Source organism: Solanum verrucosum, unplaced genomic scaffold, assembly GCF_900185275.1.
Source record: "Solanum verrucosum unplaced genomic scaffold, falcon-dt-bn FXZP01000177.1, whole genome shotgun sequence".
Classification (NCBI taxonomy): Eukaryota; Viridiplantae; Streptophyta; class Magnoliopsida; order Solanales; family Solanaceae; genus Solanum; species Solanum verrucosum.
Window position 1 is genome coordinate 1,955,274 of NW_026020401.1, and position 17,168 is coordinate 1,972,441.

Sequence of the window (17,168 nt, forward strand, 5' to 3'; positions counted from 1 at the left end):
GACTTCTCTTAGTTCCTTGTACCAAATGATTGATATTGGGAGAATTTAAAAAAAAAAAAAAAACTTCCATTAAAGTAAAACATTACAATATTACTATAAACAAGCATTAAAATAAATAGCATAAATTATCATGAGTAGAAAAGGCGAAGAATCATTCATGGAATAAGACATTATAAGATAAAACAACTTAATTTAACAATTTGAAACAAGAACGAAAGCCTCAACTAATTTGAACACATTAGTTGGAACACTTTCAACACTAAGAACTAAATAAAAAGCTCACAACAAATCGTGGAAGCATAGAGCTGTCCGATAGGGTCTTTCACTCATCCTCTTCTACGCAAACTCGAAGGTACTGGACGTTACTGGATGAAAGTCTATTGCCCTGGCCTCTTTTCTGTACAACCTGCAAACTAGCCAGTGCCAAACTTAGAAACTTCTTTAGTAGAACACATGATCAATGCCAGTCTTCTATAGTAGAACCCAAAGCAGTTATTAATGTGATTTTCTTTTAGGAGAGCTCAGAAAGTTAGGATTATGTAAGTTTCATAAAGGAGATAATGGTTCATCGCTTCTTGTAAAGAGAAATTAGCAAATGAACTTTGGATCTCAACAACTCAATTAGGACTCAAAGAAATGCATGAAACTTTGCTCTCATTGAAACTTGTAAACCTATCAATCTCGTTAATCTTTCAATCTTTTTTGGAAGCTGGCTAAGAAAATATTTCTCAAAACACCAATTTTCTGCATCCACTTAAAAGCAAAGCATGAATTTCTACCGAATTCATAACTCTACTTCCCAACTCTCTAACCTCTTAGCTCGACATAACCCCACGCTACCCCTCTGTTCAGACTCAAAACCAAAAGTATGATAGCTTCTGCTCCTATGCATCATTAGCACTTTTCTTTCCAACTATTTTCCTAACCAAAAAGTACGATAGCTTCTGCTCCTCTGTCATAGCCCTTTTCTTTCCAACTTATGATCCAACTATTTTCCTAACCAAAAAGTATGACAGCTTCTGCTCCTCTGTCGTAGCCCTTTTCTTTCCAACTATATGATCCAACTATTTTACTTTTTGTTCCAATGAATCCATCAAAGGACCTTCACAGTTGCATCAAAATCAATTTACAACATGCTACTACTACATACCATCATACATTTTGATAGCATATTCACGAGCAGATCTTCAAGATCAAACATAGTCTGTTCACCAAACCACCAAGTTTTGTGATGCCTTCCCCAATATAAACTCTGTACCACCTGGGTGGTCCCAAATTTTCATTCATACCTCATGAATGCTCCACCAAGCATGTTAAGTTGCAAATCTGGATGATGCAAGACAACATTTCAAATAATCATCTACTGTGAGAAAACCCAATAGATTTTTCTATTCTGATAAGAGCGTGAATATAGAAGATCGACAGAGAGAATCCATATAGCCTACCCCAACTAGTTTAAGATTGAACTATAGTTGATTGATGGAAAAGTTCTCACTCGTCCTTCACTCTCTTAAAATGGGATAACGGTTCTTTTCCACATCAACTGAAGCCACCTACAAGACTGAGCCAGTCCCAAAATGCAGTTAAGCTCCTGATAAATCACAACATATTTTGGGGTAGTCTTGCCTAAGATGAAAAAAATAAGCCAATGTCAAGCCTAAAGTTCCATCCTCACTGTATCTTCCTTTAATTCATGCATTTTCACATTGCATGATTCTTGACCTGAACCATGTCATTTTGTTCTCTGCCCTCAAAAAGAGCATCATGGGCTAGATACAGCCCTGTACAGAATCCCCTTTAGCTGATTTCCCACCCATTTCCCAAACCCCTTCCTCTCCCCGTCCAATTGTGAGCTCCACATTGTTATCGTTTCAAGTCAACTAAACAAAACCATAGGTCTAACAATACTGATCAACATCATGGTCACTTCAATCGAATATCCAAATTGGGATACTGAACATTATAATCTCGTAAGAGAGCACACCAGATTAACACATACACCTCACTGAACTTCAAAGGTTCAATCAAATTTTCTTAGCAACTTCCACTACAATATAGTGAATAACCGTACAAGATAGTTGGCAAACCTTGTCCCAGTAACTCCTATATCAGACCTTGATGTTGCAACTCAAGCATTACTCAAAGGAGGTGCAAGGCTGACAGAAATAACAAAACAGACACAATATGCACCACTGCCAATGGTAAAAACAAGGTTGAATCATTAATGCAGTTGTCAAGGAACTCTATGATCAAATGCCACTAGACAGAATTTCTCAATATGAGAGCCATTGCAAATAGTGTAAAACCAACCCCTCTTGTACATTGCCAATCAATTGTCAATAAGAAACTCTCACTAATGCTTCTTCCAGGTATCGACTCCAAAAATCAGCCCAATCATTTTACAATTTTATGTAGGACAGCACAAGTGACTAAGTGAGTGCATAACCATAGAACTGAATAGGAAAAAAATCTTAAAAGACTCGAAGTCCAAAAGTTAAAGAACTCTAAATGTAGAATGGATACACACCTTTCCAATTCATTTTTTAGTAGAAAAGAATGTTTTAAGATTTTTCGTAAGTACACCAAACACAATGCAAGCAGTAAAAGTGTAAAACTGATGCATTTCCACAAAAAGGATTACTTTGAAAGAAAAAAGGGAGGCAGGAATGTACCTACTAGAGATGTCTGTCTGAGAAGCTACTGAGCTCCCGGTGCATCTCTCATGCTCAAATTCAGACTATTTCGCATTGTTCGTCTCCCTATACACGGATTTCCTTTTTGCATCATAGCAACAAATTCTCCATAATCAATTCGTCCATCCTGAAATGAAGTGCACCGGGAAACAGATTAGTATATGTGACAAGCAACAAATATAAAAATAAAACGAACCATTATATGCATATAATCACAGAGATTTTTCAAAGGTAATATTGCCTACATGGTGGGCAGATTTAGGCACAAACTCTAATGAATTATATTATTGGGTTTTGCCTGCACGGAGGCATAAAATCTACGAAACTGATGAGGATGTGAGTTTGTGCCAAACATTTGGGAAGCTAAAATAACTTTTGATAGAGATTAGGTGTTTGGGCAAAATGGAATGTGCTTTTAAACAACAGCAAAATCAGTTCTCCTGAGGTAGGGAAGAAGCTGCATATCCTTATCAATATTTTTTATTTACGAAACTATCCCTTATTGAGTTTTAAAAGGAAATCAACTATTAAACTGTTGTCCCCTTCTCCTTCTTCGCCGTGGATTTTTGCCATTTTCTTCCCAACTCTTTCTTTATGCAAATCTCACACCAAATGACTTCAATTAAGCAAATTGAAAAACTTACTCAAAGTCTCATATAATAATAAAGTACCGACACTTAAAAGCACTTTTTGAAAGGATTGACCATACTCAAAACAACTTTTTTAATATTTAACAGCACTTCTCAAATGATTTGGCCAAACACTAACTACTACAGTTCCAAAAACTTCTCAAAAAACACTTATTGACTACTCAAAATAAGCAGATTTTAGAAAAGTTTGATCAAAGCAGGCTCATACTCAAGAAATACTTTACATGATTTGAAATACTTAGAGATGTCTCTAAGTTTTGTACTACATAATTTAGTACTTTATCTTCTTATTATTCCTTTTTAAACACTTGGATCTATGAGCATAAGTTACATTTTCCATTCACTTTAATGAATCCTATAATCCTTGCACAATTATTATTCCACAAGTGTGACTAGAAAATGTGAGGCTGAGATAATTAGCTTAGGCAATCAGACCAAATAAACTATAACATAATCTTTAAAGATACTCTTGAAAAGAATCTGAGTGCGTCCAAAACTCCAAACATGGTGAATAAACAGAGATGTTTGGTAAACTAGTAAAGAACTTCAATTTCATATTTAGTACCTAAAAGACCAATTTATGTTCTTAAACAGTGGACTTACATTATCCTGATCGACTTCTCTTATAATATCCTCAAAGTAAACATCTGTCATGTTATGCTCTATACAAGCTTGCTGGACCTCATCAACCGTTATGTAACCACTACCATCCTTGTCAAAGTATTGAAATGCGGCCATGAGATGTTCCTCGCGCTCCAATTTATTAAGATGAACAGTTGCCGCAATGAATTCTCCATAGTCAATAGTTCCACTATTGTCCACATCAGCCTGAAATTGTGAGTTAGCTGCATCAATCGCCTTAAAGAGTTTAAAAGGAGCTTTGCATGAACATCATAGAAACACATGTTTGTAGTTGAGGGAATCTAGAAAGATCAACAGAGATATCATGTGGACCGAAACAAGAGATAAAGTGATTCCAAGTCAGAGTTTAAGCCCGAACAATTTCCTCAACTTTCAAGGACTTGTAACACACAAAAGAAAAGCTGAGCAACTTGCAAATGGGCTTCAGAAGCTACAAAAGTACTCAATTAATTTAACACGGGAGAGAGCCGAAATTCCAATTCAACTCTCCTCTTTCCAAACAGATAGAATTTACCATCATTAACTTGTGCAATTCTACAGAGATGAAGATTCTAAACTTCCTTAGTACATAGTCTCGTCATTAGTGAATTGAGGAAGATGTTGGAAACATATTTTAATCACTTTGCAATAAAGAATGCCTTACCGCATCCATAAGTTCCCGTATCTCCGTATCCTTTAACGTAGAGCCATATTTTCTCAACCCTGCTTTTAGTTCATCAAATGTAATTGCACCACTACTGTCAGTATCCATGGCCTTAAACATCTCTCTCAGACCAGCAATCTCTTCTTCAGACAAGCTTTCAGCAATCACCTGGAAGAACCCAGAGGAAACACAATAAAGTTTGTCAAAAGTATTACTACATTGGTTTGATTTGACATGGAAGAACCTGAGTTTTACAGTATTTCTTGATGCATAAATTCATAACAAGATTTGAACACATACCCGCAAAGCCATCTTTTTTAACTTGTTCATAGCAGAGAACTGTTTTAGGCGAGAAAGAACTGCAGGATCCAGTGCTCTATCAGGAGCGACACCATTTTCGCAAATCCAAGGATGACCTGCAGAATTTAGAGGATATTGTAATATGAACCTTAGTTCATTGATGTAGGCACATGTATACTACACAGATGCAATTTGATACACTTTAAACAGTGCAAATCGACACCTTTCCAGTCATGATGGACAAAAACTGTTACATAATAATTCAACTTTGACAAAGCATAACATCGTTACAAAATCTGCCTCTTGATTGTGTAACCATAAAAAAAAGAATCCCCAGATTCATCACCAATGAAAAGAACAAATAAAGTTTCAGGACAACATTACAAATCTGCTTTCTCCACTGAAACATCAAGCAAGACCAGCCAGATTATCCTCAACAAGGAGAATAAATGAAGCTAAAACAAAAATATTCCCTTGATAGACAAATAAAAGGTTGTTTTCACATAATAAGGTAATTAGATAAACATACACAATACTTCATGAGCAGTTAACCGCTCCGAGGGCTGCATGCACAACATCTTCCGGATAAGATCTTTTGCACTCTCAGATATCAATGGCCAAGGATCTGAGTCAAAATCAATGTGCCCTTTCAGAACTGCGTCAAATATTCCCTGCTGTGTTTCTGTAGAATTCAGATTGTGAGTTTATGGAGATGCATAGAAAGTTGAGAACATACCCTTTAAGATTACTAGAGGATATACCAGCCCAAAATGGTGGCACACCACTTAGCAGTATGTAGAGTATGACTCCTGCTGTCCACACATCAGCTTCAGGACCATAATGCTTCAAAAGCACCTCAGGAGCCACATAATATGGACTACCAACAACATCTGTGAATATTTGTCCTGCAAGAGCAAACAACGAATACCAATCAACCAACATTACAATATAAGGAAATGATCGAATGACTGTCCCTACTAAATCAGAATCTCAGAAACCAATATTTACTGATCTCCCAAATGTGACAAGTTAGGGATATATATAAGCATCTCCAAGAATGCACTTTAGTAATGATCATCAACTTAGAAACTATCTCAGTGGAAAATACAGCCGCGAATATCTCAACAGAGAGGCATTAATCCAAGCATGCAAAAACTATTCTTGAGGAAATAAAACACAGGTTTGATAACAAAGCATTGCATAGGTGAAAAGAGAAGCATCAATTCATTAAAAAACCCAAACAAAGCTGTATTCTCTAACACAGGAATGATAAACATCCCAACAAAAGCAATTAAGACCAGAAAGGTAAGCTGAAACATCATTTACCTGGCTTGAAGAAAACAGAGAGTCCAAAATCAATGGCCTTGAGAGAGAAATCATTATCCTTATTAACCAACAAGAAATTCTCAGGTTTGAGATCTCTATGCATAACACCAAGAGAATGACACGCCTCCACAACCCCAACAATAATTTTAGTCAATTCAGCTGCCTTTCTCTCACTGTAATGTCCTCGTTGTATGATCCGATCAAACAACTCACCGCCACTACATATCTCCATGACAATATGAACATATAAAGGATCCTCATAAGCCCCTTTAATGGTGACAATATTCCTATGACCAGCCAAATGATGCATTATCTGAATTTCCCTTCTAACATCTTCAACATCCTCCTTCGAAATCAACTTCCTCTTCGAGATTGATTTACAGGCATACTCAGCACTGGTAGAATTCTCTGTACATAAATAAGTAGTCCCAAACTGCCCTTGTCCTAATTTCCTTCCCAAAGTGTAAAGATCGCGAATATTCGGGGTCATATGACCCATTACATAATAAGCCTGATTACTCCCGGAACGATTCATGCTAGCTTTTCTGGGACTAACAAGAGACAAAGAATGCTCCTTCTTGTGATTGCTATTCTGTTGAGCGTTACTGGTGGGAGAAAAATTGTCAGAAGAAGAATAAGAATTGCCGGAAGAAGGGTTATGATTGGTGGAGCAGGAACTATCTTCAGGCTGAGTGTAGCCCTGAAAAGTTTTGCCTCCAATAGATCCACGGCATGTATTGCCCATCAAACAAGCACAAAATCACAACAACCCCTCAGCTCGGCAATGTCAGAATCAATAACACCTTCGTCATTCACAATTTTTTTTCTTCAATAAACTGACAAAAAACAACAACAAAAAATACTGGGTAATTCACAGAATTTGTAAAAAAGCTGAAATGAAGAAGATAGAACGTATTGCAAAACAGATCAATATAGAACTTTGATTGATGAATATTGGATCAAATACATGGAAATAAAAACAAGAACTTACAGAGGATAAAGATGAAATGGAGATTTAACGAACAAGAAGGATAGATCTGAAAGAAAAAAGGAGGAAGAGAGCAATTTTTCCTCTAGATGAGGAGGAGGAAGAAGAAAGGAAAGAGAAGAAAGAGAATAAATGGAGGTTCAACTCCAACAATGGTCAGCTTCAATTAAATGGTTGTAATAATATACTACTACTGCCTAATTAATTTAATCTCGTATTAGTTCATCACCTTACTAAAAAGATGTGACGATCTTATTTTACTTACTAAATTAAGATAACATACTCTGATTAAAAAGAAATTCATATTTTTAATTGATTATTTTACTAAAAATATATAGCTGAAACTGCATGTCTACTTACTAAATCAAGATAATATTAGTAACTAAAAAATCTCATTTTATCCTTATAATTAATAAGTACTCTTTGAAAGCTTAAATAAATTTGGAATTTCTAAAAGTTTCTTTTTTCAAGAGTTCATTAATTACGTTTTACTCCCTCATTTTGTTTTTACTTATCATTGTTTGACTTGGCATATTCATTAAAAAAATAATTATTGATTTAGGTATTTTATTATATTGTCCCTACTAATTAATGTTTAGTATTGGATTTTGAAAATGATCTAGAAAATAATATTTAATGTTAAGGGTAAAATATGGAAAAAGTTAATTGTTTTTTTCTTATATGTCAAAAGTGACAAGTAAAAATGAAAATTTATTTAGAAATAAATAACACGTACAAGTGAATGGAAGGAGTATTTATTTTATCCATTCATGTCATATGCCACTAAGCATATTTTTCATAAATTATTGATGTCCATCAATATGGATAAAGGTAAATTAATAATATTGATCATTTTATTTATAATTTCTTAAATATTGTGTAAAATAAAGAATGATCAACTAATATGATACGAAGAGAGTAGTAAGCAAAGCGCCAAGATGTCTCGGTCTAAATTCAAGTCGAAAAGTTTCATATTAGGAAAGAACATTAAAGATGAAGCACTACTCATCACTTCAGCACAATCTTTATTCAGATAAATGAACATATTTTCTCTCCAATGTGATTAAAAAAAAGCAATTTTTTTTATATTCAAACCATATTTTATCAAGCTTTTAAAAAGCAAAAAAGTTAGAGAATAATAATTTACATTTAGCTGATTAATTTAAAAGATATTTTTATGAATGTAGAACCAAAAAAAGTTCTTGGTCAAACTTTTGAAAAGTATTTTTTTAGGGGAAATTACATGCTTCAACTTTTGTTGTTATGCAAAAAGTACAAATTTTCAAAGAACAAAATTTGATTAAATATCTCAAACTTTCTAAAATAAATATTTTAAAAAAAAAAAATAGTCAAACAAACTATTAGTACTAATTCATATAAAAAAAAAAACATTTTTATGTTCATAAAATCAAATTACTAATTAAAATACATAAAATAAAATCGAAGGGAGGGAACAATACACACATGCTATGAATATTTGATTTAATTAAAAATACCACTCCAGTATGTTAAAGCAGTCCAAATATGGCAATGCCTCGAAATATCATAAAGCCACGTGTCTTTGGTAGGTACGTGTATATTTTATGTGGCACGACTTTTAAAAAATAATAATTAATATTTTATCAAAATATTTATACTATCTCCGTTCACTTTTAATTGTCATAGTTTTCTTTTTTAGTGTCAAACGATAATAACTTTGATTAATATTTTATGATGTATTTTTCCATCATATTGATATGCAAAAAATTGGAATTTATAATATTTTTCGCATGGTTTTTGAATATCTAAATTTTTTGTTTAAAATATCGAATTAATGTAATATAATTTAATTTTAAAAATTAGTCAAATTGACTTTTAAAAAGCGCAATATAATTAAAAGTGGACATAGAGAGTATTAATTAATGTATAGTTGCAATCTCAAAAAAATATAGAAGTAATTAATTTTGTGGGTAAACTATAAAAAAAGTTATCTTTTCTTAGCATATTAAGTGGCAAATTGAAGTGAATATTTATTTTTAAAAATATTACACAAGAAAAATAAACAAAAAGAGTGTACTTTAATTTTTTAAAAATATTACAAATATGACACTCGCTCCATTTCAAAATAAATATCACCTTAATAAAAATTAGATTTATTAAAAAATTAATAAATATAATGTGTTATTTATTAAACTATTTATATTTAATAAATATTTTTTGAAAACTAAACATCATTAAAAAGATGAAAAGTATATATAATTATAGAGTTGAAGGAATATATTGTTTTTTGTCTGAATTTCTAAAATAACACTTAATTTAAAAATATTTTTTTTACTAAAATACCACTTATTTTAGAAACAAAAAAAATGATTTCCAAAGCATAGAATTCTGAAATCCAAACAGCAAGAATCTCACTTAATGATATTTTTTTTTCATCCTTTTTAATTTTCGTGAACAGAATTATTTAATTATATATTATGGATAGAAGTAACAAATATTTTATTTAAAAAATTACTTAAAATAGACGCAAATTTATCCAAACATATATAGCATCAACAAGAACCCCACTTATGAATTTGGATATTCATTGGATACTGCACTATATAAAGACAGCTTTAATGGATGTCACCAAAACCAATAGGATTCACTAAAGAAGATTTAACCTAAAAAGTGAGATATTGGTAGGCTCTACTTTCCCCTAAGCTAACCATGACATAACCTTTACATTATATGTTTGTTGTATTACTTTCAAATATATAATTCACATGTTATATATGATTAAACTATATGGTTTTGCATTTTGTAAATATTATTATTGTAGAATTTCACAAGTTTTTGGTATAATTTATATTTTCTAAGGTTTAAAATTGTTTTTTGTATAACACTTTTGATGTATGACTTTTTTTAATATTTCTTGATGTAATATTATAAATAAATTTTTTGAAGAATTATGTTGTACACAATTGAAGACTTGAACATATTCTGGTTATAAAGAGGGGCAAAAAGGAGGAAGACAACATTTGCAGATATTTTGAAGTTCCGTCATTGTTTGTTTCAATGATGATAGAAGCAGACAAAGTAGGAACTCTTTTTATACGGCTTATAAAGCCTATCTCCTACTACAGAACGTTGCAGTAGTATTATTTCTAGTTTACCCCCGAACAATTATTGGTCACGTTGCCATTACCTTGTAATGATGCATATTAATTATTAATTTATTATCCTTGTTTATAAGAAAAAAAAAAGTTCTATTCTTTTGTTTTTTTACATTTCTTGTTTACTTTAATTTTACAACACATTATCAGCATAAGCTTTTGATCTCCTCCGAGACAAGACATGCTAGCAAGCACTGATCTTAGGCATATTTATATGCCTAAGTTGTCAATATTTGCTCATGAATTGATTAGTTTAAAGAATGATCTTTAGTTATTAGCTGGATTTTTTGTGTAACTTGTGATGATTGTGCACTCACACGTGATTAATTGTTTCAGAAAATCTCGAAGAATTTGGAGTTGAAACGAAGAAAGAAGGAGCAAAAACGAGCCAACAAACGACTAAGGCAAAAGGCACAAGGGTTGGTGCACTGCTAGGCGCGCCGCGCCAGGGCCTAAAGTTCAGAAAGACTTTTTGGGAGCACTGTTAGGCGTGATGCGCCAACACCCAAAGTACAGAGAACTTTCTCAGGCGCGTTGCTAGGCGCGCCGCGCCAAAGGGGAAACACATGCAACGACTGTTAGGCGCGATGAGAGGAGCGAGGCTCTACGAAAATTTCAATTTTTCAACAAAAACATTAGTTAAAAGGATTGCTAATTTTTGTAGGATTTGTCTTCAACTTTCCCTACTATTATAAATAGATCCTTAGGTCTCCATTATTGAGGTTCGACTTTTATTGGGTGTGCAAGAGCAAGATTCCAAGTTTGTAATAGGTTTTGATCTTCTAACTCTTCTATTTTCCGGAAATCGCATGAACAATTGTATTTTGTGGTTTTCTAATAGCATGAGTGGCTAAACGCCCTTGTTCTAGGGTTGTAGTTACGAATGAATTGTTGATTATTAAAGGCTTTTTGAATTAATTCTTGGTTGTCATTATAAGTTACTTTTATATTCTTGTTTTAGTATTTTATTCTTGCGCATCATAAGATAAATATATTGTATAATCTTAAAATCGAGAGAGGGGGGATTAGATAGACCAGAGAATATAAAGAGCTCGGTACACCCATTAGATTGAGGTGATTAGTGTTCAGGAGTGACGCCTAGACGAACACCTTGCTTGGTTACGAAACGGGATGAAATATAAATGCTCGCCAGTTAGTCTATTTATCCCCGGCAGCGGCGCCAAAAACTTGTTGCTCCCCAATATACACGCAAGTGTACGTGGTCGTGCAAGTAATATAGATTCTTTAAGAAACGAGTTATCGTTCCCAAGGGACTTATGATCAATTTATATTTAACACTTAATTCTACAAATAAAAAAAAGTAACCGTTTAAGAGATTGTGATGATTGTTATCTACTAATAATTATGCACTAGTTAAATAAAAGTAACCAATTGTGAACGACTTTAATATGATGATTCAAGCAAGTAAAAGACAATTGGGAGCAACAAGTTTTTGAAGCATCTGATCAATGAAGGGAACGCCCATTAATGTTGGGGAGATTCTGAGGCAGAATCATCATATTAACCAATTGTGGTTCTAGGCATTTAAAAAAAGAATTTCTTCCTCTTTCCCCACCACTGCCATAACCCGACCCCCCCAATATTTCTTAATTTTTTTCTCTAGTCTTCTTTTCTTAACAGGTTTTAATGGCTCTTAAGTCTAAGAATGTGGCAGGTGCTAAGTGGAGTAGGAAGGGTGAAGCATCCGGGTCCGAAAATCGAGAACTACCCCGAAAATTTGGAAAAAAGGCAGTGCAGCAGTATGGGTTGACTTGGTTTGACTGTCAGAGAAAACCCAAATATATGGGGGATGAGTACGTCGACGAGGTAAGGTTGCAGTCTCAATTTTCGGGTATTTATAGGACTGTCGTTGAGTTGGGATTGAGATTTATTTTCAATCATCTGGGTGACTGTAATCTGTCTTTAGTTCATGAGTTTTATGCTAATTGGCTCACAGAAACTAAGTACAAAAATGTGCCTATTAGAGGCAAAGATGTGAAATTTTCGGCTAGGATTCTGAATGAGTTGTTGGGCACCCCAAACTGTGATGCCGATGACTTTAATAGGTTGAAAGAGAAATCTCCGTATAGAGATATTCGACACACATTATGTGGGGTAGAGTTAACGGCTAGTTGGGCGTGTAGTAAGGATACCGGGAGGCATTCAACCCTTCACTTTGCAAATTTTAATCTGATTGCTAGGGTGTGGCTGAAGATAGTTTGTAGTGTATTGCTTCCCGCGAAGCATTTGACTGAGGTGACGAGGGATAGAGTAGTGCTTGTATATAAGCTGATGAAGGGAATACCCATTAATGTTGGGGCGATCATGAGGTATAATATGATGAAATTAAGGAATAACATGAGGTGGCGGTTTTGCTATGGGGGGGAGAGGGGTTCATAACCTGTTTCTTGAGGGCCCAGGGTATAGAAGAGGAGGCTTGTGACTTGACTATTGCTTTTCACCCGAATCTGACGGGTAAGTTAGTTGATGTGACCCGCACTAAGGCACTAGACACGTCTCATGGACATGTCATGTCTGCCTAAGAGAGGCAAGCCCGTGATGATAGTGTCATGACAAGAATGTTTGGGATGGCGAAATTGCAACTGCGGATAGGTAGTCGTCATGTTACAAATGATGAGATGGAAACCATGATGGAGCGCTACCCATTGACCGAGAGTGCAATGTTTTTATGCACGACTGGTCCCGCATTCTTAGAGCCTCTAGATAATTATGAGGCCACTGCTGATGAGGCTATGGATGATGAGGAGGATGATGTTGTGGATGAGGAGAAGAATGCCTTGATGGTGTTCGATGGCGGTGACGACGAGGCCTAGAGGCCCGAGAGAGTATTCCTAACTCTATACTTTGCTTTAATTGTGCATCGAGGCCAGTGCTTATTTTTAAAGTGTGGGGTGAGGTAATATGTCTCTGTTGTATATAGTTGTTTACTGCTTTATCGAGTCTAGTGTTAGTTTTTTAGTTAAATTTTTTAATTTTATTTTATTTTGGGTTCCTCAGCGTTTGTTTTCGATACTTTTACTGAGGATTGTCCCTTTGAACCGACTAGGACTAGTTTATTGCTTTATTGAGTCTTAGAGTCGTTATAGGAGTGACAGTTCCCAATGATGTATGGATGACGACCGTCTTAAGGGAAAATTAGTCACATAGAGGAGTAGGATTAAGAAATCAACCTTGGTCTTTTGAAACTATGTCCGAATAAGTTAACCAAACGTCATGGGTAGTTATAATTGGAAAAGTGCAATAGAGTGTTAACCTTGTAACAAGCATGTGTTCCTAGTTTTGACTCAAAATAAAATAAAAATGGGCTTAATTGTGTAGTGATACTGTAATGCAAGTTGAATGAGCATGTTAGTTGATATATCCTTATATGTGTCATGATGTCATTTGTGGTGAGAGTTGATTGGTTCTTGCTTAACTTGATATCTAGAACTTGCCTTGTGTGTGTTGAATTAGTAGCTTGTATGACCTAGGGAATGTGATTGAGTTGTTTCTTTGAAATAGCCAATTCTTGATTCTACTTGTATGTCTACCATTGAAATTATCCCTAGTGAAGCCCCATTGAGCCTTTAGCCTTGTTTATTGATAAGCCACATGATAAGCCGTAATTCGTTTGTTTGATACCAAGTTCTTTTGATCCTAATAAGAGCCTTAATGCACTATGTTAAGAAAAAGGGTTGAAAATTGTTGGTTGAGATAATAAAGGGTGAAATGCTACATTGTGTGGAAGAAAGAAAGGATAAAAAAGATGTTTTGGCCCTGGTCCTTAGTGACAATGTGCACCTCAACTCAATTGAGGGTGGCTATTTTTGAACTATGTTTGAAACATTGGCCCTGGTCCTATCAAGGATAATGTGGACCTTACTCAAACCTTAAAATCTAAAGTGAGGGTGGCTAGTGTGAAGGCATGAAAAAAAATATAATAAAGGGCAAAGATGGAGCCACAAAGAGGGGTAAATATTCATGAAGTGTGTGCTAAGAGGAAAGAAAAATGAAGGAGATTGTTGGCAAGATAATGACATGTGCATTAGGGAGGTGTAGTCACTAAAAATTGTTCCCAAATATTTCCTCCCTTACCTTAAGCCGACATTACAACCAAATGAAAGTCCTCTTGATTCCTTGAGAAATATAATGCGAAAGTGAGAATACACTATTGGCAAGCTTATGGTATGCTGATAAAAGTAAGAACTTCTTTTGTGAGAGTGAGTTGATTGTTTGAAAAATAGGCCTTGTTGATATTGTAATTGATTGAGTGAAAGGCTTTACTAAACAAGAACAAGTGAGGGCATTCATGGCATGTGTAGGATTATCTAATTGATGTGTTTGTATGAGTTTGCATTAGCCCGAAAAAATAATAAAAGGTCATTCTTTGAGCATGTGTTGTAACTTGGTGTAATTGTTGTGACAGGTTGCATCCATTGTGAACTACAAGATCATGATTAAAATTGTTTGGTTGATTTTTAGGTGGGTTGATAAGTCCAAGGGTTGTGAAAAAAGAGTTGATAGTCTAGAGATTGTTTGAGGACAAACAAAAGTCTAAGTGTGGGGTGGTGATCTTAGGCATATAAATATGCCTAAGTTGTCAATATTTTCCCATGAATTGATTAGTTTAAAGAATGATCTTTAGTTATTAGCTTGATTTTTTGTGTAACTTGTGATGATTATGCACTCACACACGTGATTAGTTGTTTCAGGAACTCTCGAAAAAATTGAAGTTGAAACGAAGAAAGAAGGAGCAAAAACGAGCCAACAAACGACTAAGGCAAAAGGCACAAAGGTTGGCGCGCCGCGCCAGGGCCAAAAGTTCATAAAGACTTTTTGGGCGCATTGCTAGGCGCGACGCAAGTTCAGAGAACTTTCTCAGGCGCGCTGCTAGGCGCACCGTGCCAAAGGGGAAACACCTGCAACGACTGTTAGGCGCGAGGCTCCACGAAAATTTCAATTTTTCAACAAAAACATTAGTTAAAAGGATTCCTAATTTTAGTAGGTATTGTCTTCAACTTTCCCTACTATTATAAATAGATCCTTAGGGCTCCATTATTGAGGTTCGACTTTTATTGGGTGTGCAAGAGCAAGATTCCAAGTTTGTAATAGGTTTTGATCTTCTAACTCTTCTATTTTTCGGAAATCGCAAGAATAATTGTATTTTGTGGTTTTCTAATAGCATGAGTGGCTAAACGCCCTTGTTCTAGGGTTGTAGCTATGAATGAATTGTTGATTATTAAAGGCTTTTTGAATTAATTCTTGGTTGTCATTATAAGTTACTTCTATATTCTTGTTTTAGTATTTTATGTTTGCGCACCATAAGATAAATTTATTGTCTAATCTTAAAATCGAGAGAGGAGGGATTAGATAGACCAAAGAATATAGAGAGCTCGGTACACTCATTAGATTGAGGTGATTAGTGTTCAGAAGTGACGCCCAGACGAACACCTTGCTTGGTTACGAAACAGGATGAAATATAAATGCTCGTCAGTTAGTCTATTTATCCCCGCTCAACGATGTAGTTAGATAGCTAACTGGGGTAGGCGACGAGAGGTGTGAACCCGACTCATGTAATTAACTCTATAAACCAATAACTTGACAACTGAAATTAGTTCTAAGCCAAAAATATGATACATGAAATTCAATATATGTTGCAGCCTTGGAATTGTCTTTTACTTTCTTGAATCATCATATTAAAGTCGTTCACAATTGGTTACTTTTATTTAGTGCATAATTATTAGTAGATAACAATCATCACAATCTCTTAAACGGTTACTTTTGCTTTTATTTGTAGAATTAAGTGTTAAATATAAATTGATCATAAGTCCCTTGGGAACGATAACTCGTTTCTTAAAGAATCTATATTACTTGAGCGACCACGTACACTTGTGTGTATATTGGGGAGCAACAAGCACCATAGTTAACCAAACATATCTATGACAAACAGTTGAAGTGAAATTGCTAAAATTAGGTTTAACATATATGTATCCAAACATGAAAAAGTGAGGTACTAGTGCATCCTATCCTATTAATATTACCACTTAATGACCCTGTTTTTTTCCCCCACCCAATGCCTGATATTTGTATTGGAGTCTGACTATTTTGAATTCGCGTAGCATACGCTCCATTCAGGAGGAAGCGCTTCCGGCTAAGGCTCGAATCAAGACCTCTGATTAAGAAAAGATCAGTCTCATCCACTGATTAATGGCCCTAATTATTCTTAAGGAAGTTCCACATGAATGAGGCATCCAATTACATAATTTTGAAAGATTAATTAGGTGAGATATGAACACCTAGAGTATATTTTGTGTTAGAAATATGATTCTGCTTCTGTCATGCTTTATATTAAAAAAAGAAGTCCAAAAATTACACTAAATAATAAGGTTGTGGACCTGTGATTGGCCACATGGAGGAAGCAATAAGATTTGTGGGCCCGGCCGGGTTGGTGGTTTTCAAATGGAAGGAAATTGGAACGGGTCACTCATGTGGATCAATCAGGAACAATGTGAGAAGAAAATAGATATATACTCCCTTGTCCAATAATACTTATCAAACTATTGAATTTGCACATTTCTTAAGAAACTATAAATAGAAGAGTGATTTTACTATATCACCTTTTGAATATAATAAATACAATGTCTTGAAAAATTTAATGGAGAAATAATTATAATTAATGATAAGGGTAAATTTGAAACTAAGTGTAAAATTATCCATTGATTTCATAAATTGGACAAGTATTGCTGGACATCTCAGAATAGTATAGTGGACAAGTATTGTTGAACGGAGGAA

At 34.6% G+C, this 17,168-nt stretch overlaps 1 protein-coding gene across 4 annotated transcripts; it reads right to left on the reverse strand.

The window, feature by feature from the left end:
* Positions 1–96: 96 nt before the first annotated feature.
* On the reverse strand, positions 97–7,396 carry LOC125839988 (calcium-dependent protein kinase 4). 4 transcript variants are annotated; one of them, XM_049518966.1, is made up of 9 exons: positions 7,246–7,396; positions 6,255–7,090; positions 5,690–5,833; positions 5,458–5,610; positions 4,929–5,044; positions 4,629–4,796; positions 3,947–4,171; positions 2,673–2,820; positions 97–406 (listed from the first exon to the last, which is right to left on the reverse strand). In XM_049518966.1, exons 2-8 carry the CDS (start codon positions 6,997–6,999, stop codon positions 2,698–2,700), a joined length of 1,674 nt encoding a protein of 557 aa, XP_049374923.1. In that variant the 5' UTR covers positions 7,000–7,090; positions 7,246–7,396; the 3' UTR covers positions 97–406; positions 2,673–2,697. The 4 variants fall into 4 exon arrangements, with proteins under 4 accessions (XP_049374923.1, XP_049374926.1, XP_049374925.1 ...); XM_049518969.1 differs by having other exon boundaries at positions 2,677–2,820; positions 7,246–7,380; XM_049518968.1 differs by having other exon boundaries at positions 97–413; positions 2,677–2,820; positions 7,246–7,380.
* Between the last annotated feature and the right edge of the window lie 9,772 nt (positions 7,397–17,168).